Raw genomic sequence first — 27,429 nt, 5'->3', positions numbered from 1 at the left:
ATTCGTGAAGAATAAAACGACAGGTGGTTACACAAATGCTTGAGAGTGAAACACACCATACACTACTGAAGACGCGCAACATGACTAGATAAACCGAACTAGGTGCCTGACTGGGTAAAGGCAAATCTTTCAGAAAAACGAAAAAAAAAGATCAGTCAGAATATTGCATATACCTGAAAATAATGCAATTTGTATGCACACTCCTGTTGACAATATTCGGTTGTGGTCTTATGAGGCGTATTATTCAACGCAATGTTGAAGGATGGCTGCCCCGAACGTTGAAACCCGTTATAACCTGTTAGAACCTGTTCAAACCTATCGGAACCTGCTGTAATGGGACGGGAACTCTTTGAATGCGGTTGTTGGTGCAACAGAGCTAACGTCAGACTGCGCGCAGAATCGTATCATGCAACTTCTGCGTCCTTGATCAGCCTTTCCGCTATACTAGCCTCGTTCAGCACCTTGTGAGGGAAGGCATGTAGTCTCAAGGCACAGAATAGTGAAGCGCAGCTCGTTTATGACAATGGTTAAAAGCGAAGCCGGAACCGCGTTAAATAACATGCAAGGATATTGACATGTCCTTTTTTTTTCTTTTTCGTTTACAGAACCTTGATTGTTACCAGCCTGTTGCAATAAAATTAAATACCTCACACTGTGTTTTCTCGAAATGTAGCATACTTTGAAAAGATTGTCTTCTGAAACTCATCCAAACTGCAACTGTTCGGTTTCGGGGCTAAGTTCAAGCTGCTCATACACATGCACGTCGAGAGACGAAAGTGGTAAAAATGAAGCCAAGGCATGTGCTAGCACGTGAGTATAAAACACTTTTGTAAGCGAAGGCAATACAGCCATTTAACTTATTTTAAAGACGGCGGATAGCAAAAGAAATGCTGATTTCTGAAGAAAGTACGCGGTAAATTATCTTTTGCGCAGTCGAATTGAGTAACTGCCCATATTAGGATAAGGGCAGAAAGGAAGAAGAGCAAGAGACAGAGAGAGATAAATGTGGAAGCCACGTGGATGGAATTTTACCACCGTTCAATATACTTTGTAGCGTCGTACAGCCATTATAAACATTTTATGGACTTTATCCAAGAAGGGTTGCGCATTATCCCATTTGGCGAGATTGTTTCTGACACGACTAAAGATGATTCTCTTTAAGAACACGTGGGCAATAATAATACATACTTAATTGTATATTTAAAGTGCACGAAAAGACTTGCATATGAGAAGAAATAAAAATAAACAGAAATAAATAACTCAACCACTACACTCAAGAAGCATTATGGAATTGTGGAGAACACGACGTGTTTTAGCTGACCAAAAGTACATATATTTATTCTTTCAGTGGACAGCCTTTACAGTGTACATATATTACATATAAAGCGCTGTGATTTAACAATCCTCCATCGAAATAAAAAAGACGTAATTGTAGGCCTTAAGATGAATTCTTGTTTATCCAACTTATCGATAACGCAGTGTCACCTACGGAAATACTAATGCTGCCAACTTCATGTAAACTCCGGTGACATCACTGGGACAATGACTTCAGGCGTGACTTCCGAAACGCCTCTTCGCTGAGAAAACAAAACTTCGTGAGGGAATTCGAACTATAGTTTCATAAAGAAAAGCTCGGTAGACGGCGCCTTTTGCTATAGTCACAGCAGCGAAGAAAAGACACTATATAGGTGGCGCTGCTTTCAAGCACCAAAAACAAAATATGAAATGTTGATTTACGCGCTTGGTCCCTGTGTATAAAACAAGTGTGACACATGCACTGTTTATTTGAGTAGATATGTCAATACGATAAGTCGAGCTCAATGACGACAGTCAACAAGGTGACGATACGACAGCTAGGTTCTGTTTCTTCGTAGGTGAAACTGAAGGCTTAGCTATATTAGGTACACAATCTAACCCTTATTACTTTTGGGCTAAGAAATCTCTCCCTCTCTCTAGATATACGATGAGGGCTGCCTTTGGGGCACATAAAAATGCCGGTCGGATCCCATGCGTATTTTTAGGTTGAAAACATGGTTGATGGAGCTTGAGTTTCAACTGCTTTGCCCTCTGTCTTCTTAGCCGCATAAACTCGCGGTTTTCTGCAATTTATTTTATTTTAAACGGCTGTTAAGAGCAGACACCAAAGGACTGAACTATGTGCGTTGTTTTGCTTCCACGGCAGTCAATGGTATTCATTTCTTATAGTGGAATTTGAGACTTCATAAATGCGCTTACTTCAGATGCATCTGCTTGCTACATTCGTGGGAAGCACTGACATGCCAAGACTATAAAATGCGGCAATCCATTTACCTGATGCGCTTACGTAAGTCAGCTTCATCGCGAAGGTATACTTTCAAATGTTTTGCCCACTACTAATCACTCAGCGAACTGTCTTGTCGCTGAATTCAGTCAACCTATTTGTCCATCGAGAATAACAGGACTGCTTTAGCAATTATGAAGGCATTCTCTCAATTTATAAAACACTGAAGAAAGAAAGAAAGAAAGAAAGAAAGAAAGAAAGAAAGAAAGAAAGAAAGAAAGAAAGAAAGAAAGAAAGAGAGGAAGAAAGAAGGAAAGAAAGAACGAACGAATGAAAGAAAGGAAGAAAACCAGCGTCTTTTGTTTTCTGCTAGTCAAACGGGTTGACTGTCTCAAAATCTAAAGACCTCTCTCGGGCATGCACTTAGGCAATGCAAGTAAACACTCGAGTTAGAAGGCTCTATGGCGGTAATCGCGACGCAATGGCCTCCGCTTCACCTACGCTGAAGCAGAACACACATGGTAGGTACGAGACATGCTGGTCGCGCGCAGCACAGGACAGTCGACGCGCTTCTCGATGATAAATGTAGCGTCGTTCAACAGGGCGAGGAATAGTTAATTAGCATTGAAAAGCTGAGACTGCACTCAAGCGGCTTACGATTGAGTAGACTGTCAGCTTTGTCAAGTCAAGTTGGAGAACGGCCCACAATGTCAGTGGCACAACCAAAAATATTTTGCCTAATCGAGCCTGGAGGGAGTACAACGAGCCTCGCTTTTTGGCGCACGGTAATGGGACGAGAAACGGTTTGACAATGTCTTGTGGAGAGTGGAGGAGGTGAGATCGGCACGAGCCTTGCTTGCCGTTTAACTCGCTCCATTTGTGTAAGACGCGTAGTGAACAGAAAATTTATTGTTTCGACGTTAACACGTAACAGACAAGTTTCCGGGGAGTACGCATTGACGTTATCACGGCCGCTACAATTTTGTACCACTAGCACGGGAAAAACCTGTGCTTTATAGCAATCCACTTAACTTTAACTTCGCCAGGAAAGTTGTAAAATAAGCCGCGACATTCGTGTCGTCACGTGGTGCCCATAAAATTAAAATTAAATTCTGAGCTTTTATGTGCCCCAATCTCGATCTGATTATGAGGCCCGCCGTAGTGGGGGACTCCGGATTAATGTCGACCCCCTGGGGTTTTATCAACGTGCACCCAATGCAAGGGACGTGGCGCCCGTGATACTCCTCCGAATACTCGGGAAGAAATTTTTGACCGAACGTAAATTCGCTGGTCTCGGTGATGTTCAACCGGCGCTATACTATAAGCATAGGTTCAAATGTGAACAATTCCGAAACTACTCCAATGCGTTACCTTGTTTCAATTTTCGCCTGCATTTGTAACAGTGGCTTAATTCAGACTCGAAAACGTACAACAGGTACTACTCCATGCCTAGAAACCGGCTACAAAGTGATAAGACGGCACACTTCAATGTAATTACGCGTAAAATGGCGTTCGTTGCTGTTCGTGCTTTAAATGTATGCTGACGGTACGTTAGTGTGACATCGGACGGTTTCGTTAGCCACTGCATTACCGCATTACCGTTACCATTACCGATATCGACTGCCACGACTCTGTCCGGTAAACTCTGTGCACGCGCAGTCGTTGCCGCCGGGATCGGTTTAACGGTAAAGGTAAGACAGTAACGCTATGCTTAAGCTGTCTATGGCAAATCAGTTCTGCGGAATTCTGCAAGTAGCATCAAGGTTCATGAAAGGAAACAATGACATCCACCCGTATGTAGCACGAAGCTACAGAGGAAACCCACACGGGTTTCTCAGAAACAAAGCCTCGTAGTTGAAGAAAAATCCGTCCTGGTCCCGGTATATCGTCGCCATGCCCAGCGCGCTATCGCGACCGTGTCCGACGCCGGTGCCAGACTAGATGGGCTCCATGTGGTGCCCGTTCTGAACGTGGTGCACCCGGATCCTGCTGAGCATCAGGCCCATCTCGGAGAAGCACGGCGCGCAGCACGACTCGAGGATGATGCGCATGTACTGGCGCACCACGTGGCAGTTGACGCGGCAGTGGCGGATGGCCGGCCCGATGCACCAGATGTGCTGGAAGGACAGGCAGGCGAAGCTGATGCCCACGATCAGCGCCAGGGGCACGGCGCACAGCAGGCTCAGCGCCCGGTAGCAGATGTTCTTGGTGTGCGTGAAGGTGAGCGTGGCCGCCTTCCACACGCCGTTCAGCGAGTACGTGCCCTCGGGCTCGGCGAACACGTCGTCGAACTCCACCTGCGCATGACGGGCGTACACGTCCAGGTACGTGTAAGGAAATCACCGTATAACAGATATCTCTCTTCCATTCATGAAAAGCGTGAACACACGCTGAGAAATTTGACCACCTCGTATATGATTCATTATCGAAGGCTAGCAGTCGCTTCATCATCATCATCAAGGTTCCTAGAAGACCAACGAAAGCATATGTAACCCGCATCCAGGCGTTCGTTCTAGGGAAACTTGTAATTAGAGGACAAAGTGACATTTAAACATAGGCATTCATGAAAGGCCGCATGAAATCAGTGAGAAGAAAACTTGGCAATAGGACAAGGCAAAATGTATGCACTGAAAGATAAGCAGGGTAATATCATCAGCAATTTCGATGGCATAGTAAAAGCAGCGGAAGAGTTCTATACTGACCTGTAGAGTACCCAGAGCAGCCAAGCTACTTTCATTCGAAGCAGTGATGAACAGGATAGAGACGCTCCTTCTATAACTAGCGATGAAGTTAGAAGGGCCTTGAAAGACATGACGATGGGAAAAGCTGCCGGAGAAGATGGAATAACAGTCGACTTAATCAAAAATGGATGAGATATCATGCTTGAAAAGCTTGCGGCACTTTATACGCAGTGCCTCACGACTTCAAACGTACCAGAAAGGTGGAAGAACGCCAACATTATACTCATCCATAAGAAGGCAGATAACAAAGAATTAAAGAATTATAGACCAATTAGCTTGCTTTCAGTATTGTATAAAATATTCACCAAGGTAATTTCAAATAAAATCAGGGCAACACTTGACTTCAGTCAACTAAGAGAACAGGATGGATATTCTACGATGGATCATATCCATGTCATCAATCAGGTGATAGAGAAATCTGCGGAGTACAATCAACCTCTAAATGGCTTTCATAGGTTATGAAAAAGCATTTGATTCGGTAGAGATACCAGCAGTCATAGAGGCATTACGCAACCAAGGAGTAAAGGATGCATACGTGAATATCTTGACAAATATCTACAAGGATTGCACAGCAAACTTGGTTCTCCACAAGAAAAGTAGAAATATACCTATCAAGAAGGGGGTCAGGAAAGGAGACACAATCTCTCCAATGCTATTCACTGCATGCTTAGAAGAAATATTTAAGCTCTTAGACTGCGAAGGCTTAGGAGTGAGGATCAACGGCGAATATCTCAGCAACCTTCGGTTTGCAGATGACAATGTCCTATTCAGCAACAATGGAGACGAATTACAGCAAATGATTGAAGACCCTAATCGAGAAAGTGTAAGAATTGGGTTGAAGATGAATACGCACAAGACAAACATAAAATTCAATGGCCTGGCCAAGGAAAAATAATTCAGGATCGCCAGTCAGCCTCTGGAGTCTATAAATGAGTACGTTTATCTAGATCAATTACTCACAGGGGACCCTGATCATGAGAAAGAAATTTACAGAAAAATAAAATTGGGTTGGAGTGCATACGACAAGCATTGCCAAATCCTGACTGGGAGCTTACCACTGTCGTTGAAAAGAAAAGTGTACAATCATTGCATTCTACCGGTGCTAACATATGGGGCAGAAACTTTGAAGTTAACAAAGAAGCTCGAAAACAAGTTAAGGGCCGCGCAAAGAACGATGGAACGAAAAATGTTAGGCCTAACGTTATGAGACAGGAAGAGAGCGGTGTGGATCAGAGAACAAACGGGGATAGCCGATATTCTAGTTGACATAAAGCGGAAAAAGTGGAGCTGGGCAGGCCATGTAATGCGTAGGATGGATAACCGGTGGACCATTAGGGTTACAGAATGGATACCAAGAGAAGGGAAGCGCAGTCGAGGACGGCGGAAAACTAGGTGGGGCGATGAAGCTAGGAAATTTGCAGGCGCAAGTTGGAATCAGCTAGCTCAAGACAGGGGTAATTGGAGATCGCAGGGAGAGGCCTTCGTCCTGCAGTGGTCATAAATATAGGCTGATGACGATGATTCATGAAAGAAGCATTCCTTACGGTGAATATTGTGTATGGCGCCATACAATATTCGGGAAAGATAACGAAACAAAAATTGAACATTGTGAAACGCAGAAACTTGCATTCCTTCTTCCTCAGACAAAAAATTTGATTTCTAAGTTCCAGCATCAAATTTGTTAGTTCCGTTGTCTTTATCCGCTTAAGTTAGTCCCTCGATTTATCGCCAATCCTCCACTGTGGGTATTCGCCACGACCACAGAGGTCATCATCCTCATCAACAACAACCCTACTGAAAAAAAAAAAACCGTATTCCCCATAACTCCTACATTCAACAACGTCAAATGACCTATGGGCAAAACGGGTTTTTATATAGGATCCTATATATTTCATATCGGATTATTGGACATTGGAGTTATGGTGTTAAAGGGAATAATAAGGTAGAACAAGGACAACAATAACAGCAACGCATGTTCTGTGTTTACAAACATGTTCTGGTAAGTGTGAAAGTGCCGGCTGCTCTATATAAAGTACAAACGAATAAGAGGAAACAAGCGGAAGATAAAGAAAGATGTAGTTCCAGCAAAGGTGTAATCTTTCCCTTAGTGAGTAAGTGAATGAACGGTTGACAAAATTGTGCTTTACCACACAGCGGCATCCCTTAGCGTTTGTTACGCGGCTAGAAAACAGTCATTGACAGGATTTTCGGTCTTGAATGCTCTTCACTGAATAAAGCAAGCGTCATCAATGAAGTAAGTGGTTTTACTTGCTATTGTAGGAAGTCGGCGGGAGACCAGGTGAAAAATGTTTTACGCACAACGCAAATAGTATAACAGGTTTAAAGGTAATTCGGGAGGGAATGATCAACTACTCATTGCTGCTAACAAAGAGGACGCTATCACCGTCATAAAACAAATAACCCCGTACGATATATACAATGCCCTCTGGACCCTGCCACATTTCTTCGCAGGGTCTTTTCAATGAATAGTTCGTTCGTAGATTGTTTTGTTCTACTATTCATTTATTTAAATTACATAAATGGTCTTATAAGATTGATACAAAATGCGGCGTTAAATTCAATGCGATTTTAAATGTAAGGTTTCTGAGAATGGAAGCATACAGCGTAGATTCTTTAACCTAAGTGTTGTCCGCATCTCTAAAGCGCATCCAAACTATTGCATTACAAACTAAACTAAATTACCTTACAAGAGCTTTTACCATGAGGCAGTCTATGGAACATTCAAATACACAAAAAAGCTACCAAATTGGGGACCATTTCTATTTCCTTCTATTTCCGTTTAAATTCAACGGATTCGCGATGAACAGGCGTGTTCTTCGTACTTCATCTGTATTCAACATGAACTTCAAATGAAAAAAAAAAAAAAACAACTAAAAGATAGATCAAGCCATCATTAGCAAGCAAAGGTGAGTCTGTTGGAAGGACGTTGCAAAAAAAGTTGCATAACAAAGCAAAAAAAAAAGCTTAGAGCGACTAGTATGCCTGCGAGTGAATCGCGTATATACACTTTCCGATAGTGATGTGATAAGAAATTATGAAGACATCATAATCTGTCGTTATAGAAGCGCTGTAACATTGAAACCAATACAACAATACATATCGCTTGGTGAGGTCTGCATTATTCCACGCTTTCACGGAGACAACTGGCGCCTCCAGTCGCCCGCCAGATGCAAATCCGCAAGGTTCGTCCTACATTATTCATTAAAACAAAACTCGGCACAATCTGATACGAAGTGCTTTATTGCGACCGTTTATTGACGGGACGGCTGTAGACGACAAGTGCAGCCATGGTACGAAGAAATCGTGACGCGAATGCGAGAAAAGATTCACGACAAGACTCCATTCCAAATGCAGTCTTAACACGAAGCGCTCGAGACATCGTGCATACGTATAGCATTGCCGTGGACGAAATTTGGAGACATCGTTTCGTCGTAGTTTGTTCTTTCTGCTGGGTCTCTTCTTGAAAGATTTATAGAAAAATGTGGAGTCCTGCCCGCATTCCACTGATGACATTCTTTGAATAGCCTCGGCTATACACGGTGACTTACTCGCAATCTTATTATGCATTCCGGTAATAACCCTGGGAAAAAGCGCTGGCGGAATCACGTTTCGTGGAAAGACTTGTGAAAGACGACCGACTCTGTATGGTGATTGGGAATGTCAAGACAAAGTACAATCCGGAAAAGGGCGTTGTCGGCTTGCATCAGCGGAAGCTACGTATACCGGGTTTCGACACGCACGAAAGTAAGGGGAAAATGTGTCCACAGATCAGAGGGACTGAGTCTCCAGAATATTGACCAAAAGCGACACGCAACATTAGGAAATAATTTACATATATTGCAAAAGTAGGACTGTATGATGAAAATAAGATAAAAAAAAAAGCCCTGACGTCGTAATGAAACCGCATAGGCTTGCTTCACGAATCAAGAAGCCTGGAATATCCATAGCCTGATAACGATGCTTAAAGCAACGTCTTCGGGTTACTGAATGCGAATGTGTGGTATTACTGGTACAATAGTATCAGCTCGCAGAGAATTCACCGAAAGAGCAAGTCATCGCTACATGTGGTGTATTTTTGTCAAAGGCCTGTCAAATAGGACAGACTGTGGCACCATAGAAGTAGCGTAACGGCTCTGATGATACCGACTGTAGGCTCAACGCAGCGTCATTGGTGTTGTAAGACTCTGCGTAACATTTTGGCCATTGAAGCCTTCGGTGGGCAGCCTTTCGTAAGACTCAAACTGGCGGCGAGGCTAAGCATATGTGGGCATAAATTATGGAGTGCAGCAATTAGGCCGATTTTGAAGTCTCCCTTTTGTTCCTTGGCTCATCTTGCATTCTCTATCAAGGCCATGGGCGACTCGTTCTTAAGATATAACGATTCGTTAAACATATAATTAAGAATGATTGCTTAGAATTAACTCGCAAACATTGCCTGGTGCCTATAATGAGTGTCAGCAAGCAGTTTTGCTTGGACGTGAGTGATGGGCGTGCGAAAATCTTAAAAGTTTCTTACGCGGCTGCATAAGCGCCATTTCAGCTTACAGTGGGACTTAATTAAACTCCCCTTCGCTTATCAGTGACGCCCTCTTCCCCAACCGCTACTATTTTTGATGTAATAAGTGCAAACGCACGAGTTACTTTGTGACCAGCTTGATCGAACCTGCAGCCTATTTCAACACCAATCATATAGGAGCGCAGGCGAATCCAATTACGTCAGACGAACGGTATAGGTGCAGTGAGCGGACTTTTGACAATCAGAAAAAGACCCTGCTATTCTGAATTTTTGGCAAACATTTAGCCCAGAACACGGACCGCTTTAGGAAGAACGCGTCAGATGGAAACAGCTCACCGTATAATGTACAAGTACTGCGTCAATTTTTGGCGACTGAGCAGGTTTTATTTTGTTTAAGAACGGCTCGCTTGGACTTGTGTTCTAAGACGTCAGTGACCAGTTGGCTTGCACTTTGTTCAAGTAAAGTTCGACGCCAAGACCAAAGAGCACGACCTAAGTAAGACAGTGCAGAATGGAATCCACCCTTGATCAAATCTCGGGATCCTCGTATCATAGGGCATACGAATACACAAATAAACAAAATGAGGCCGACAGCTTTTTGTTTCTTTTCCCGAGACAGAAGCCAAACAATTACTAAACCGCATTCGTCAAGGCTTCACGCAGAGGCTTATACGAGCCATGTGAATCCTCAAAACTACCGAAGCCCTAAGTGCGCGGAACAGGCGTGTCTTATATATATGATATACTTGGTTATCAAATTATTTGTTGCGAAACTAATTTCAGTCCAGCGCAACGCAGCACGACATGGAGTTTTCTGAGAGAAAAGAATACGGGCAACTGCATGAAGGGCTCAATTTTTTCGTTAGTTGCAACAATGCGAAGCAAACAAGAACGAAGCCAGCAAAGCATAGGGGAGAATTACTCGTTATATTTAACATACTGCTAATGGGAGAAAATTGACACGCTTTTCTTACATCACGGAAAAGAATAATTTCTTCATTTTAGCTACAGCCCCATATGATCCGCTCGGGTGTGGTCGCTTTATGTAGGTCTACGCTACTTGTTCACTGCCTCGCTGATTTACCACGTGACATCTTGCATAATTACTTCAATTATTTCCTTCAATTTTGTGGCCTAGTTTGCCATGGTTGAACTACCTTAACGCATAAAGAAGGAGTTTCGATTCATCTATTTGTGCGTCTGATGTTTATTAAAGGTAATACATATGGATTAGTTTAAGTCTGACAGAATATGCTCGCAGAAAACTGATCACATTAATATTAAAATCACATCCCAGGAAGCCTGTAGTTTCATCAGATGCCTCAATACTAACTGCAGTTATTTGTGTATGCATGATCAGAGTTTCTCTAGCGCAGGTTTTATCTTGCTCCTGCTTGCGAAATCATTGTGCTAGAGACAGTGGTGCGCGGCTAATCGGTTATCGATATTTATAATGACATGCTCCTTCGCAATGTGTCCGTGTATCGGTTCCTCTGTCTTTCTCAAGTTATGTCCCCTGTATTCGGTCAGCTAGCACGCATTTCACCAAGAAGCAACAAACGCTCGTAGTCGGTAACAAGCAGGTATGGGTCAGGCTAGCTCAAACGCTTCGCAGACCTCAGTAGCACATGTACACTAGCTCGCTGTAGTTGATCATCGCCATCGTCATCGTACGACCTCTCTCTCCCTTCTATCTTCCCGACTAGTCGAGCTCTCCACATGCTTTCCTCATTAAATATTTCTCTGTCTCCCTCCTGCACTTCTCGCATGACGTTTTTGTTATCGCCGATCCGGCACTAGTCACGCACAACCTCGTTCACAGAAAAAAAAGGGGAAGAAAAAATGCTGCGCCAAGTTGTGGTGAGCGATGTCGACATGCTTCCGTCAACAGACACGTCCTTGAGGCTGGCATCCAAACTTTCTAAAGAAACACCTATGTAGTACCCCGTTCAGAAAGCTGAACAAAGTCACAAAGCTGCGTGTAGGTCGTCTCTCGCTCTCTCACTTGTACGCCCTATGATCGCACTGTTTTCCCATGACTGAGCAGCAGCCACTTTCACACGAACAAGATCTAGCCGTTGGTGGCTACGGTCGTGATGGTGAACACATGAGCACACGCTTGGTCATACTTCGTTGGTTACGCCTAACATTGGTACTTTATTCACGCACTCTTTTGTTTTGTTGAATTACACGTAGCCTGCGGTTTTCCACAATTTCCTGTGTCTCATAATGCGTGTGTGACGAAATGTCACCTCTCACGTGCTCTTACTACACGGATTATTGATTTGCCCGCACATGACGAAAACAGAGCCTCCAGGAACCGAAACAAATGAAACCACAAAAAAAAAAATTGAAAGGAGGAGAAGAATTACTCAGATAATTGTGAGTTATTTTTGCTTTCTCTCCAACACTATCGCCGATACGCGCTACACAGGCGACTACGTGAGCTTCCGCCCCAGCGATGGCTACACACACCTCTGCAACACCACCGCAGATTATGAGCAGAGGATGGGCCGGAGCCCATTTGGCGAGGGCGACGCCGCAAGAACAAAACACAAACATTGCTATAAAGTGGGTCACGCGAGCTGCGAAATCATGCGCTCACTGGGGCTTTTTACACTCAGGTAAATCGAGCAAAAAAAAAAAAAAAAAACGCTGCTGGCCTTTCACGTATGCGGAGTCTAATAGTACCCCTCCTCTCCCCCTGCCCCATTCTCAAGCGGCTAAACACCCCGATCCCTTTCTCTCCACTGGCTACCCTCTCTCAAATGATGTACAAGGCCTCCCGCGGGCAGCTGGTTACGGGTCAGAAAGCCGCGGGTGTTCCACTCAAACAGCGGAAACTGCGAGTGCCAACAGCTATACGAAAAAGCGCAGGAAAGCGCTCGTCGCGTCGATCGATCGAACGGTACGGGTAGGTACACGCTCCAAGAACGACGCTCGGGAGAGGGTCATTATTCGGAGAGTCGTCGCTTTTTGGAAACGACGCGCGGTATTGTGGTTGGGTGGCCTCGTGCAAGAAATAATAGTACAGCGAAGAATCATATAGAAGAAAGGAACAGACGAAATCTTGAACCAAATATGCAGAAAGAAGAAAGCACTTCTTTTGCTACCTTTGCTATACGACCTTTATCGCGCTATAGGTGAGGTGAGTGTTTTTTTTTTTTTTTTGTTTTAGCCTGGAGGCATGCGACCGAGGTGTTTCATTTACGCATTTTTATATTTTTCTCCCGTTGTTTTGCCTTTTAGTGCATGGATGGTCGTCTCAGGCTGACGCTGGCACGGGCAGTATATGGGTAGGCGTCAGGTTAATTACCTGGGTGCAGCAAGAGAGCTGTGCCATTACTTATGTCTTATCGGGAAGTTTTAGCGCAGCACGTGGTACCCACCTCCCCCTGCCATCTCTTGCGCCTGTATAGGGTATGTATAGCGTGCACATAATACTTCTTGGCGCCCCTTAAAATGTACACATGCTTATCGCTAGACTTACGTGATACTACAGCAAGAGTACGCCGGAAATCGTATAGAATAGATATTTAGGCGAGCATGTAAATACGTAATCAAAGCGTGTTGTGTCTCATTTTGCTGCACATTACGTACGGATCATGCGCTCATACACCTGTACACATCATCGAGTTGGCTTTGATGACACTTCAGACAACAAAGTTAATCTGAGTATAGTACAGTTCGGTCGAAGGTTTCTTCTTTCGTAGTTTTCATATCCCTGCGAGTAAAACTGGTGTTACTTCCCAAGCTCAGTAGTTCCAAAAGAACCTAAACACTCGAATTAGATCATCAGCACTGTTTGGGCCCGTAAAATTCGATAATTAAAAAATCATCAGTGCTTTACTGGGTCAGTCGCGTTCATCGAAGAAAAGCAGTGTCTTGAACGTGTGACAGTCCGTGTTATAGGAACGTGGTAATGTAACAGGGGCTATTTCACGTAACGAGAAGATTGAAACACCGCAAAATTAGGCAGAAATAGACCGCGTTCGCTTCAGCTCGTATGAGCGCATTGGGGTGTGACAAAGTTGACGCACGTGTTTGAAATCGCTACTGCGGGCGCTCAATACTAATCTCGCCTAAGGGGGCGGGGCTCTCTGCGTTCACTGGCCCGATGAGAAAAATCCCGTTAAAAGGTCTCATTCAGGAGAACGTAGCGCGGCTCGAAAAAAAAAAGAAAGAAAAATCAAAGAAACTAAAAAAAGCAAATTACCTATTTATGCGTCCAGTGCGCACGTCGTCTTTGTGCCCACAGAAGCGCGGAATCAGTAGTTATTTGCTGAGCGACTCCTTGTTCCAGACCTAATTGCAACAGCGGCGTTTCGAATCTTTCTACAGGCGGGAACCGTGAAAAAGAGCCGCCGAAGAGGCTTCGCTTCATCATGGCAGAATTCGCGGTGGTATCGTTGGGCGCGACGCATAGAATCGCGCGTTTGTCGGTACGTGGAGCGAATTGGGAGGAAACAGGGGTTTTGAGAAGTGTGAAAAGTACGATGGATAGTACTGATCCGTAAGGGGAGACAACAGAACGACCATCGTCTCCCTTTATTATAGCTTTATTGCGATAGCAATTATATGGACACTCTAAAGCAGATTTCCGCCGTCGTCGTCGCCATCGCCGTGAGGTTCCGTATTAAGTCAACGGCGATGAATTCATCGCCGCGCTCTGGATGCTGTATGTGCGAGTGAAAGGGTGCGAGAGACGCGTGCTTTCACGGGGAGCGAACACACGTCGGAGAGCAAACGCGCGTTATGCGCCTTGCTCCCTGAAGGGCTGCAGAATTAAGCGTCTCTTTCCTCCTTTCCATATATAGAGAGCAAACGCAACGTTTTTCGTCGCGCGAAAGGCTGTGGGGGGACGGGAAGGAGGGGAGGCGCCGTTTAGCTGCGGCACTAAATGCGTATATATATATATATATATATATATATATATATATATATATATATATAACACCGCGCGCGTTCGGTGCGAATGTGGGCAAAACGCCGACGGCGTCGACAACAGTTCTGCGCGTAGCTGGTGCTGCTGCATGTGCAAGTTTATACAGCTGATAAGACTACTATCCTTAAACCGTATAGCTCTCTACTAATTTGCTATCGCAATTGGTGCTTCGCCTTTCGGGTGAAACTGCGACTAATGTTTTAATGTTTCACCTATAGAGTGTCATTCTAACGCATTTCGTTCATTCTTTATGACAGCTTAGGTACTCGTGCAGAATGGTGGAAGGCTTGTAGCGCATCCTATGTCGAATAATAATTTCAGATATATAAAGCATGAAAAAGAGGGGGAAAATGACAACAGGGAACACATTTGGCACGATGTTTATAGCGAGCAACTGTATTAATTTAAAGGAAAAGAAAGAGTAACGCTGACTAAGGAATCACATTCTTTGTGGGTTATATAAAGATTTTTGCGGATGTGTCTGTTTTCTATATTGATTGTTGTTGTTTAAGCATGTTTACGAAATGTGTTTTACTGTCGGGCCGTTTGTTTGCTTGTTTTTATTGCGATAACAATTATATGGGCAGTCCAAGAGGATTTCTGCTGTCGTCGTCGCCGTGAGGTTCCGTATGAAGTCCAACGGCGAGGAAATCGTCGCCGTACGCCGTATGCTGTATATGCGAGTGAAAGTGCGCGAGGGTCGCGCGCTTTCACAGGGAGCGAACGCACGGCGGAAAGCAAACGCGACTTCTTCCATCGCGCGAAAGGCTGTGGGGGGACAGGAAGGAGGGAGGGAGGGGAGGGGACGTTTAGCTGCGGCACCAAATGCGTATTTATATAAAGAGATGTCGCAGTTCACCCGAAATGCGAAGCATCAATTGCGATAGCAAATTAGTAGAGAGCTATACGGAGTAAGCATAATAGTTTTGTCAGCTGTATAAACGTAGACATGCAGCAGCACCAGCAACGCGCAGAACTGTTGTCGACGCCGTCGGCGTTTTGCTCGCTTTCGCACCGAACGCGTGCGGCGTTGGTGACTCTTGCCGGTGCCTCTGGGGGCTGCTCGGAGGTTTTCGACGAGATCAGAATGGGACACTCGTCGAGCTGCGTCGGAAATCTTACCCACCTTCTCGCCTCGCTACGTTTTTATATAAATACGCATTTGGTGCCGTAGCTAAACGTCGCCTCCCCTCCCTCCCTCCCGTCCTCCCACGGCCTTTCGTGCGACGGACAAAGTCGCGTTTGCTTTCTATATATGGGGATTGTAAAGGAGGAAAGAGACGCTTAATTCTGCAGCCCTTCAGGGAGCACGGCGCAGAATGCGCGTTTGCTCTCCGAGTAGTAAGTGGTTCGTTGGGAAAGGGAAAGGTTGGCGCTATCTTCTGCAGCCCTTGAGGGAGCACGGCTCAGCGCCAATGACGAGCGTTCGCTCCCCGTGAAAGCGCGTGTCCCTCGCGCCCTTTCCCTCACACATACATCGTCCGGAGCGCGTCGACGAATTGGCGCTGAGCCGTGCTCCCTCAAGGGCTGCAGAAGATAGCGCCAACCTTTCCCTTTCCCTCAAGAACCACTTATCATCATCGACGATTTCATCGCCGTTGACGTCATACGGAACCTCACGGTGACGGGGACGACGGTGACGCCGACGGCAGAAATCCTCTTTGGAGTGTCCATATAATTGCTATCGCAATAAAACGTCGTGAGGCGAGAAGGTTTTAGGTAAAGACTTCCGACACTACTCTACGAGTGTCCCGTGATCTCGTCGAAAACCTGCGAGCCGCCCCCAGAGGCACCGGCAACAGTCACCAAAACCGCGCGCGTTCGGTGCGATCGCAGGCAAAACGCCGACGGCGTCGACGACAGTTCTGCGCGCTGCTGGTGCGGCTGCATGTCCAAGTTTATACAGCTGATAAAACTACGGTCCTTACTCCGTATAGCTCTCTAGTAATTTGCTATCGCAATTGATGCTTCGCCTTTCGGGTGAAACGGCGACATTTTCTTTTTTTCATATTACCTTATGCTATCATTCTTTGCTCATTTTGGCAATCTATTGTTTGTGGAAAAGACGACAACACAACAGTTCCTAACATTTCCTAGTGCACTCCGAATAAGTCACTCACACTCACTATCGTCTTTCTCGTTCGTAGGGCTCCATCCGAACATTTTTCTTCCCGAAAATTGCACTACCAAAGTTGTACCACTGTAATTTCCTAGAGGACAATGAGGCTACAGTGCCAACCAATATCAATTACAGGCACTCTTACAATATGAGTAAGGGAATGAGGAAGCCGTGTAAAACGGCAGAAGATTATCAAGAAACAATTACTTTTATGATCATTCGTGGTTTGGGTTGGTCTTGATTAGTCATTAACTTCAGTTGAGGTTGAAAACGCTAATACGTTATACGGCTTTATCCCAAATGATCACCGCGATTATCGGCCATCACTCTGACAGAACGACTTAGCCCAATGACAACAGCAGGGCTGTAAGCTTGTAAACATTTGTTCAATCTCATGATTATCTCACCGAGCGTAAGTTTTTGAACCTCTTGTCGAGTTGAAGCACGACTTCTAGGGGAAAAAATGTCAATATGTGCTATTCGAGCGAGACCACGTTGCTGGCTGGGAAGGCTTAGGAGTGAAGATCAACGGCGAATATCTCCGCAGACTTCGGTTTGCAGATGACATTGTCCTATTCAGGGAAAACTCGGGGAATGCGGGAGATGGAAATTCAAGACGATGAGCAAAGCGAGAACAAGGTGAGAGCAGGAGCCAACGTTTCGACAAGTGGATTTGTCTCCTTCGAGGCGCTTTGAAGAAGACAAGTCCACTTGTCGGAACGTTGGCTCCTGCTCTCATCTTGTTCTCGTTTATAGCTCATTTTCCCATTGAGCAACAATGGGGACGAATTACAACAAACGATGAGGACCTTAAACGAGAAAGTGTAAGAGTGGGGTTGAAGATTAATATGCAGAAGAGAAAGATAATGCTCAAGAGCCTGGCAAGGGAACAAGAATTCAGGATCGCCAGTCAGCCTCTAGAGTCTGTAAAAGAGTACATTTATCTAGGTCAATTACTCACAGGGGACCCTGATCATGAGAAGAAAATTTACAGAAGAATAAAATTGGGTTGGAGTGCATACGGCAGGCATTACCAAATCCTAACTGGGAGCTTACCACTGTCGTTGAAAATAAAAGTGTACAGTCATTGCATTCTACCGGTGCTAGCATATGGGGCAAAAACTTGGAGGTTAACAAAGAAGCTCGCGAACAAGTTAAGGACCGCCCAAAGAGCGATGGACCAAATAATGTCAGGCCTAACGTTAAGAGACAGGAAGAGAGCGGTGTGGATCAGAGAGCAAAAACGGGGATAGCAGATATTCTAGTTGACATTAAGAGCAAACATGGAGATGGACAGGCCATGTAATGCGTAGGATGGATAACCGGTGGACCATTAGAGTTACAGACTGGATACCAAGAGAAGGGAAGCGCAGTCGAGGACGGCAGAAAACTAGGTGGGGGGATGAAGTTGGGAAATTTGCAGGTGCAAGTTGCAATCAGCTAGAGCAAGGCAGGGGTAATTGGAGATCGCAGGGAGAGGTCTTCGTCCTGCAGTGGACACAAATATAGGCTGATAATGATGATGAAGTTGCTGGCACTTTCTCAGCAGCACACAGCGTCAACTGCGGAAAGTTGGCCGTTCAAATTTCGAGTGTTCAAGCAGCAATGAACTCACACAACTTCAACACCCTCCGCAGTGCGCGTTGCACCGGTCTGCGATGAGGCGCAGGTGCAAAGAAGAGCCGGGCGCCGGCTCTTTCAATGCACGGCAGGATCGTTAGCGGAATACAATGAAGCCAATTAGCCTCCGCCCAACCCACCGAGTGTTCTCCCTTCGCTCTTTCAGACCCGGGTCGCAAACGTTCAATTAAATGGCCGGACGCCTGAACCCTGGGGCAGCGATTAATGGGAGATACAGGGTGGAGGTTGCGGGGAGTTGTGGGAATAATTAACAGCGCGGTCATCAGCTGCGGCGTCGCGTGCGTCGAAAACAAATAGGAGTAGGATACTTGCACACAATCGTGTTACTTCTTGAAATGTGACGAGAAAGTCTGAGAAAGTCTGAGACAGACAACGAGATACATAACACTGCCGTGTACTGTCGTATGTTTGCTTATTCGACGTTTATATCTTCATGTTCTTACAAATATGTGCCTGGTCCACATAAAACCAACTCTATTAAAACTCCATGCCAACTTAGGTTGAGGTGGAGTCCTCGGTAGCAACGCACGATTGCCCAACGTCTTTAACTGCTTTGAGTATATATAGGGCGGTTTTTCTTTAGTGACACCAAAATTTTAAAACTCACCTGCGGCAAATTTTGACCCTTGATTCTTACTCTACGAGGCGGCCATTACGACTCCCAGAAATCAAAATACTTAGGTGAATAATTAACATCATCGCCTCATAGAGTAATTTAGAATTTAGTGCTATCTGCCACAGACATTTTTTTTTCAAAATTTGGTGCAGCTTAAAAAAAGAACAAACAAACAAACAAACAAACAAACAAACAAACAAACAAACAAACAAACAAACAAACAAACAAACAAACAAACAAACAAACAAACAAACAAACAAACAAACAAACAAACAAACAAACAAACAAACAAACAAACAAACAAACAAACAAACAAACAAACAAACAAACAAACAAACAAACAAACAAACAAACAAACAAACAAAATCAACCTGTATAACTGGGCAGAAAGCGGAACATCCAATTAGAAACACTTATAAGCATTGTCTAACTTATCATCCGCGACTGAAACTATATACAAACGACCGTTTTTGACCTGTTTCTTCTCGACCGATCTGGTCTGCGGTAATACTTAATTCTGCTTGCAAAAAGGCTGTCACATATCAATATACCCCAACTGAAAAACTCTATATTCTAAAACTTATTTCTTTGGTGCTTATTGCAATCTTTCTGTATTGTAATGTTTCTTTTCTGTTGTATATTTTGTGAGACGTACTTTAAATATGTGTTTATTTAAGAAACGCCGATTGCTCCTTCTCGTGTTTGTCTACAGCTATTAAACAACAAACCACTATTCTTGTTTTGACATGTGCGAGATAGCTCTAAGACTAGCAATCGATTAGTACATTGCAATAAATGAACTTATCCCCTTCAATCACGATGCACACATTTTTGTAGGCGACTTATTTTTACCATTTCTGTGCAGTTGTGGCAAGAAATAGACCACAGAAACTAATTTTAGGGTATTAAACGTTCTGCTTGCCTCTAGTACCTTCATTTGACTTCTGAGGTAAATCTATCGCTAGCGATGATCGCTTTAGAGAAGGCACTACAGTGTTTGACGGGAAGTGTGACGTGGGACGTTTCTGTAGCAATAGCGAAATAATTGTTTCGCTCTAGTAAAGCTTGCAAGCAATAATTAACTTTTGCGGGTAATTCCCACAAGTGATTCAGTTATTTTTTATGAAGAAACCTATCATTACAGAGTGCACAATTATTAGATACTTCTGTAATTATAGTGAGTCATCATAAAATGCAGAGTCATTCTACCACCTTGACTTGCTCTTAACTGAGTCTGCAGCACCTTGGCATAAAATTATGTGAATTTCATACGTTTATCTACAGTCGATCATAATTTGTGACTGAATGGGTTATTGCAATGAATACCAAAAATTTAGCAGCGCAATATACTTCGCATTGTTAGCTACAACTTTGATTGTGATTTCTCGGTGAGGAAAAGTAGAGGTTGACCGTCTGCGAGCTGCCTGCGTTTAGTATTTCACCACAATTACCCTTCGAGCGGTTCGGACCGGCCAGAGTTACTCGGATATGCACAGCACTCCGCCGGTATCGAAAAACGAGTGACCACGCGTCTGCAACTATGAACGATCGGAAAATGACCCACAACGGGCTTATAGTGCGTTGGACCTTCTTCCGTTATCGACAGATCTAGGAGCGGCCCAATTCGAAGAAAGCAGCCTGTTGCTGGAGGACACATTATGCGAAAGTGTTTCCTCTTTTTTTTTTTTGTCACGTACACGCGTAGACCGAGCAGGCGAGACTGAAAAAACAATTTGGGAAGACTTCAGGGAAATGCCTCAATGATAGGACACAGCGTAAACACTGGCAAACTCAAAAGAGCGACAGAAAGATAGGTCGAAGAGGGTACCAGGACACCTATTGTGTGCTTCGGCCTGCGTATTGTTGGCACGAAGTGAACACATATACACAAAAGCAACACTAAAGAATAAACAACCTGGATGTAGGTTGATTGTGCGGAGAAAGCAAGGTTGACAACAAGAATCGGCGAAGACGGCGCATGCGCATTTGGGTCGCCAGGTGGTCGCTGGTCGATTTGTCAATGCGTGTGTTGTTGGTGTGTGCCGAGACGTGGCTGCTGCGCGGGGCACGCGGTGCGCTTCCAAAGGGACGCGCTGTGGCGTTCTACACGGGCGCGTTCCACAAAATGGCGAGCGGCACGTGAGCGGCCAATCCCATTACAGGGAAAGCCTTACATCGCGCTCTCAATCCCCTCTCGCTCTATCGTGAGCGAGCGCGCTGTCCTTCGCCACGCGTGGTTTTCGCGAAGCTCGGAGTGGTTAGTGCACTTTTCTGCGAGATAGGGCCGAGTTATTTGCTGAGAGATATATTCTCGTATCAAAGTGCATTCGCCGGTGGTTGTTGTTGCGATGACCTTTAGGCTGCATAAGCAACAGTGGGGGGCGGACGAGGTGGAGGCAAGGGAGGACGTTGTTCTTTCTGGAAAACGCACGTGAAAGGTAGCTTTGGTGATTGGGGGTCATGGCCGATCGACAGATATTGACAAACGTATTATTTGCTGCAAGTATTTGTGATTTGGAAATAACTACGCTATGTTGGCTTCTCGCGGAGATGCAGTAGGAATGACACGCTCGCTTCCGACGTTTAGAAAATCAAGCTGCACAATTGTGCAGGGGCCCCTTCGGCGAAGGACCCTAAATTTAACCTACTGTGAAGGCTAACTAAATAAAAAAATTAAAAAAATTATTGTGGGCTTTTAGGTGCCAGAGAAAGAGAAAGAAATAAAGGCAGGCAGGTTAACTAGACTTTGCCCAGTTTGCTACCTTACACGTGAGGAGGGGGATGGGGAGTGAAAGAGAGAGAGAGAGAGAGATAAGGCATGGATCTTGATCAGACTTTCACACTATCACACTTTCAAGCGGAATGAAATGGGGAACAGGTACCTGACCAAAACTTAGAGGACCAGTTTAATAAATATTTCGCTGGTCTTTGTTGTGACAGGGACGTGGATAACTACTTGAATTACGTCCCACTGCTGGACAAAAAGGATATATCCTAAACCTGTGAATGAATACGAAGTAAGGACTATTTTCACAGAGCTCAGAAATAGTACCTCATGTGATATAGGTGGACTACAGATACGGCCCATAAGATCCATTCTGGACATTATATTACCTCACATCACTCACATCAATAATCTATGTGTTGCAAATGCTGTCTTTCCTTATGGAATGCAAGTTGCCCGCTGTTCTGTACTTTTCAAGGAGGGTGATAGGAACCAGTTAGGCAATTACCCCCCAATAACAATACATCCAATATTCGCAAAGGTATTAGAAAAAGCTCTTGACAAATGGTTTGCAGAATTTGAATCCAAACATCATATACTCACCAAATCACAATATGGGTTTAGAAAGCACATTGCAACAGAATTGGCACTGTTAGAGCCGAAGGAATATACTCTAAAACAATTTGAACAGAACAGGATAGTCTTAGGTATGTTCATCGATTTTACAAAGGCGTTTGACCTTATAAATCATCAATTAATTCTCCGGAATCTTGAATACTACGGTTTTCCGCGGGCACGCAGCATCGATATTCAAATCGTATCTAGAATATCGCCGACAAGCCGTTAGTGTAAATGGTTTCATGTCATAAACGCTCCCTGTTCGCTGCGGTGTTCCGCATGGAAGTATACTCGGTCCCTTTCTTTTCAATCTTTTCGTGTATCACTGACATCGTCAATGTATTCCCCCTCGAAAAATTTGTTATATACCCAGATGATACGAGCATATTCTTACCTGGTGAAAATATCAATTATTTAATAGATACAGCCAACTGCGTGCTCAAACACCTTGACAAATGGACACAAAAGAATGTATTGCAAATTAATGTGAACAGAACAAAAGCAGTTATTTTTGGGCTAAGAATAAACAAGTTACTTTGACAAAACAAATATACTTTAGATCTTGTCCGCTGGAAATAGCACCGAAGTTCAAGACCCTGGGCGTTGTGTTTAACCAGCAGATGCCCTGGGACGATCATGTAGCCCACATCTAAGTTTTCACAAATAATTGGTCTGCTCTATCGCAACAGTGAAATCTTACCATCTTGTGTTATGTTGTTAGTTTATTACTCTTTATTTTATTCTCGCCTTAACTATTGTAGCCTTATCTGGGGAACTACAAGACAGGAAAATCTGAACAAATTACTTGTATTAGAAAAAAAAAAAACGCTGTGCGGATCGTTAGAAAATTACCAATGTTACATCACACAAGAGAAATATTTTTAGAACACCAAATTATTCCAGTAACAAAAATCTATGGCTATCACTTCAGTAGAACACTTAAACAGGAACATTTCAATAAAACATATTTTATTCAAAACCTTTCAGGCCTGACAAGGCGCGAACAAAAATACAAAACACGAAACAAGGACATGTGGGAAATCAAAACATCTCGAACAACATACGGTCTACAAACGTTAGCACATCGGCTTCCACGACTTCCTAATGACCTATTAAGACAGGATGTAACACCCCAATTTGTTACATTTCGGAAACTCTTGGCTTACTTTCTTTCTTAAACTTTTGTTGGTTATTTCTTTACGCAACGAAAGCCCACTCGCTTTACAGAATTATGGTGTTACTCGACGTTATTCCTATGTTTTCTGTTGAAGTGTATTTGCCATGTCATTGAATTGAGTAAACTATTAGAATCCTATATTTCTTTCGTCATGTGTGTATGATTTTATTCTTTTTTAACGCATATGTGGCCAGATGCAGCCTTCAAGTAACATGTTTATATAATGTTCTGTAGTGCAGTGTGATCGCCGCAAGTAGTGTTTATTTTTTGTGTATCTCCTTGTTATGTCACTTTGTATGCTGCTGCCAAAAGGGGGTCGTTGCTCTGTCAAGTTGTTGAAAGACAACTTTCAATTCGGTGCACTGCGTCATCATGTATGACGTGATGGTCAAAATAAAATTATTATTATTATTATTATTATTATTATTATTATTATTATTATTATTATTATTATTATTATTATTATTATTATTATTATTATACTATTGCATGCACTAATCTAGATACAGCGTATCCATAGCCGGGCACTCAAGTCTGCCGCTTTCAGCTACTGCAGAAGAGCTCAAGTGGCTTTCTGGGCTGATGAGCCGTGAGGCCAGGCTACCAAAACCTTCGCTTCTGTAAAAGGCCGATCATCCCCCCAAAATTCATGAGCCATTCCACTCTGTGAAGGTGGATGACCAGCGAAGCTGTTTAACGCACAACACAGAGGTGACACAAAATGTTGAACAAAGGTACGAACATATTTATTGTCCTGATCGATGGTCATCGTGACGATAGGTACGCACACGCATTCGCGTATCACCTCTGTTATTAAATCTCTCCTTCACGTGAGACAATGAATGGCTCATGCCCCCTTAAGTAATGGCTCATACCCCCGTAAACGCGCCCTCCCCATTACGATGACAGAAGAGAGAAAGGGTTGCACCTAGCGGCGTCGTCCCGTTCCCCTTGGTCACCTTATCAGGCGCACACTACGTCACGCACTACGTCATACATTCACACAGATACATCGCTTTAGACACACTGGGACGTTACACCAGGCTCCGGCGCGAGCGGCGATATGCGTTTGCTTTTGTTGGCTCGTTCACTCTCACTTCTTAGAGGAGAGTTCTTCCGCGTGGACGCCATAAAATCCCGGACCCATGCCATAGACAGCTTCACTGTAAAACATGATCTGATTATGATATGAGGCACGCCCTAGAGATTTTTTTGACCCTAGATTAATTTTGACCACCCACTTGGGGTTCTTGAATGTATGCCTAAATCAAAGTAGTACATGCGCATTTTGAAATGCGGCCGCCATGACCATGAGGAGAGCGATGCTATGGCCAGTGAGCAACCCTGGAGGGTGACGGTAAAAATGTGTGTGTCAAATAAAATACTTCCGGCGCACATCAATAAGAGGCACGTGGTCTCGCTACACATCTGTTGTAAATTGTTTTGAAGTGAAAAATCAACTGAGATATTATGTAGGCTAGTCGAAAGATTACACGTCTGTTTGTTTTATTGGTCTTACAGAATGTAAAAATAATTATGGATGCTGTTAAAGAAGAACGTTGTAAACATAAAAGAACAAAATTAAGTGGAAAATATGGTTGACTGAGGCTGACACTCTTACTTTGAAACCGGGGGCGGGATCATGCATCCAAGATAAAGGCGTGTTATGTATATGGCTAGTTAGGAATAAGCGCTGGCAGAAGTCATAGGCTTGACGTCCACGATTCAGACATCAAGGCTACTTATGACCCATTGTTTGACTAGCGTTGGAGCTAAGCAGAAGAGAATTACGTAAACGTCAGTAATTGAGAAATAAAACTTGCAGGGAGAGAGAGAGAGAGAGAGAGAGAGAGAACATAGAAAAAGCTTGTGCTGTGCTGGGTTATACGGCCTCTTTGTCTCAACCCCAGCATTGCTGAAATCCGGGCACTGATTCTGCAAAATCACGGAAGTCTTCCGACTTTTCTTTCTTTCTCTCTTTCTTTTCTGCCAACATCTTCATTATGTCAATGGATAACGCGGTGCCTCTGTACATCCCACACCTTCACTCACATACACTAGCTCAGGTAGGAGTGTGGTGTCCCAGCTTGGAAACCAACTTTGATGCAGACGTCCCCGATGCAAAATTCATCTGTTATATTGTTAAATTTGTTATACCGAACATCTACCGAGCAAAAGTTACCTGCAGAATGCTTACCTAAAGGTTCTCATTGAGAACGCGGGGGCTGATAAAGAATGCACACGGCGCTTGCGTAGAAACCATTAATACTATCTGAAGATAGCTAAGAATGAAACTGTTCGGCAGTACCACTAACGTCGCAAGATCGGCAATACAGCGCGCCCGCCAACATCCACTGCTCACCTGTAGGTACTCGCTGAGTACATTCGGATCCCTTTCGCTACCTCCCCGCATCATCGTCGTTGAGGGCCCCCCTGCGCCGGTGCGCCTGGCGCCCGCAGCGTCCACCACCATCACGCCACCTCCTCCGGAGTTAGTCGTGGAAGAAGGCGGCGCAGGTCCCGTGCCGACCAGGGTGGCCGCGCTGCCCAGCATCACCTCGGGACGCACCGAGGCCGTGCGCTTCTTGCCGACCGCGGCCGCGACAACGCCGGCGTCGAGCGTGAGCGTCGTCGCGTGCCCCGCAGCCGAGAGCCGCTTCTTGTTGGAGCGAGCCGCCGCCGCTCCCACTCCCGTCGGAGGCCCGGAGACCGAGTGGCGCGCTCTGGCTTCGGCCGCCGGTGCCACGGCCAACACTGCCGCCGCCGCGGCCGCCGTGGCCCGCGCGTCCTGACGACGCGACGCGGCCGCCAGCGCGGGCACGCCGTGGGCCGACGCCCCTCGTTCGCCGTCAGTCACCCCGCCCTTACTTCCCCTTCTTGCTTTTTTTTTGTCTTCCTTTCAGCCGCCTCTTCTTCCTTTATTCATGTCTCCGCCGCGGCCGATTAGGGATCACGCACGCGCGCAACCTCTCCAAGACTGCCGACGCACACACGAACGCACACGACCACGTGGGGCAAGGCGCAGGTGGAGCCGGGGGAGCAAGACGACGGCGACGACGACGACGGAGAGCGGCGGGCGACGGCTGAGGGCGACCGTGGGGAAGCCCTTTCCGGCGCTTCCCCTTTTTCACAGACACACACGCACTCTCTCTCGCTCTCTCGCGTTCCTGCTCGTGTGATTCCTCCTTTCTTCCCCACCGCTTCCCCTAGACCGGTGTTTTCGCTGACCGGCCGGTCGACTCGTTGGCGCACCGGGTGTCTCCTGGGGGAAGCGACGCTTATCTCCGACCCGCTGCCTCGTCCGCTCACTCAATCCCTCCTCGCCCACGAATATCGCCGGCTCGTAGTACAGTCGTGACCGGGTGGCTAGCCGCGCAAGCCGCCGTCGTCGCTGGTCGTCAGGTTCCTTTCTGCCGGACCCGCCCGTCTTCCCGCTCGCCACATCCGGCTTGTCTAGCCTACAGCCGCCCCCGCACCCGAGCGCAGAGCAACTGAGCGGACGCCACAGCGAGAGGTCCGTGCTCGCGCATCGGGCCCGGGTCCTAAGCTCGATTGAAACTGAAAAAAATCCGGCGACCTGGTTGCAACGGTGTCGCCGCCGCCGCCGCAGCCATTTGCAAAACCTTTTCCCCCTTTATCGTTTTTCATACGCACACGGCTACAGTATATATTGAGGAAGGGGTCACCGGGGGTCCATATCGCTTGATATGTTGTTTCACTTCTTTTTGTGTTTTACTCTTGCCTTTAGGTTTCACTGTCCCTGTCGCGACTGGGTTGCCTTCGTTTATTGTTAGTTACGTGCTTTTTTGACGACTGTCTACCTGCGCTCACGGGTTTATGGATGGTTCGCGGGTTGGGCACAGGAACGCATTCAGAAAGAAAACTATAATGGCGGTTCGCTTGCAAAAAAATGGGGCTTCCTGCTCTTTTGCTTCGCTAGCTAGGAACAGCGGGGCCTTTTGTCCTTTCTCTTTGCCAATAATTGCCTGAAAACGGAAGAAAACTGAGACTCATCAAAATTCATTCCGCAAACAGAGGAGGTGGTGGGGG

The 27,429-nt window shown here is 45.3% G+C and overlaps 1 protein-coding gene across 1 annotated transcript; it reads right to left on the bottom strand.

Moving 5' to 3' along the window:
- Window positions 1–26,147, bottom strand: LOC119462647 (caveolin-3). Its single transcript, XM_037723963.2, has 2 exons — window positions 25,742–26,147; window positions 1–4,557 (listed from the first exon to the last, which is right to left on the bottom strand). The coding sequence occupies exons 1-2, from the start codon at window positions 25,931–25,933 to the stop codon at window positions 4,198–4,200; spliced, it is 552 nt and encodes a 183-aa protein (XP_037579891.1). The 5' UTR covers window positions 25,934–26,147; the 3' UTR covers window positions 1–4,197.
- Between the last annotated feature and the right edge of the window lie 1,282 nt (window positions 26,148–27,429).

Source organism: Dermacentor silvarum, chromosome 8 (genome assembly GCF_013339745.2).
Source record: "Dermacentor silvarum isolate Dsil-2018 chromosome 8, BIME_Dsil_1.4, whole genome shotgun sequence".
Classification (NCBI taxonomy): domain Eukaryota; kingdom Metazoa; phylum Arthropoda; class Arachnida; order Ixodida; family Ixodidae; genus Dermacentor; species Dermacentor silvarum.
Note: the sequence above shows the minus strand (reverse complement) of the source record. Positions and strands in the feature narration are given on the sequence as shown.

Coding starts and splice junctions, on each gene's coding strand:
- LOC119462647 (XM_037723963.2), bottom strand. CDS start 25,933: ATGCTGGGCAGCGCGGCCACCCTGGTCGGCACGGGACCTGCGCCGCCT. Junction 4,558..25,741: donor TACTCAGCGAGTACCTACAG/GTGAGCAGTGGA, acceptor CGTCATGCGCAG/GTGGAGTTCGACGACGTGTT.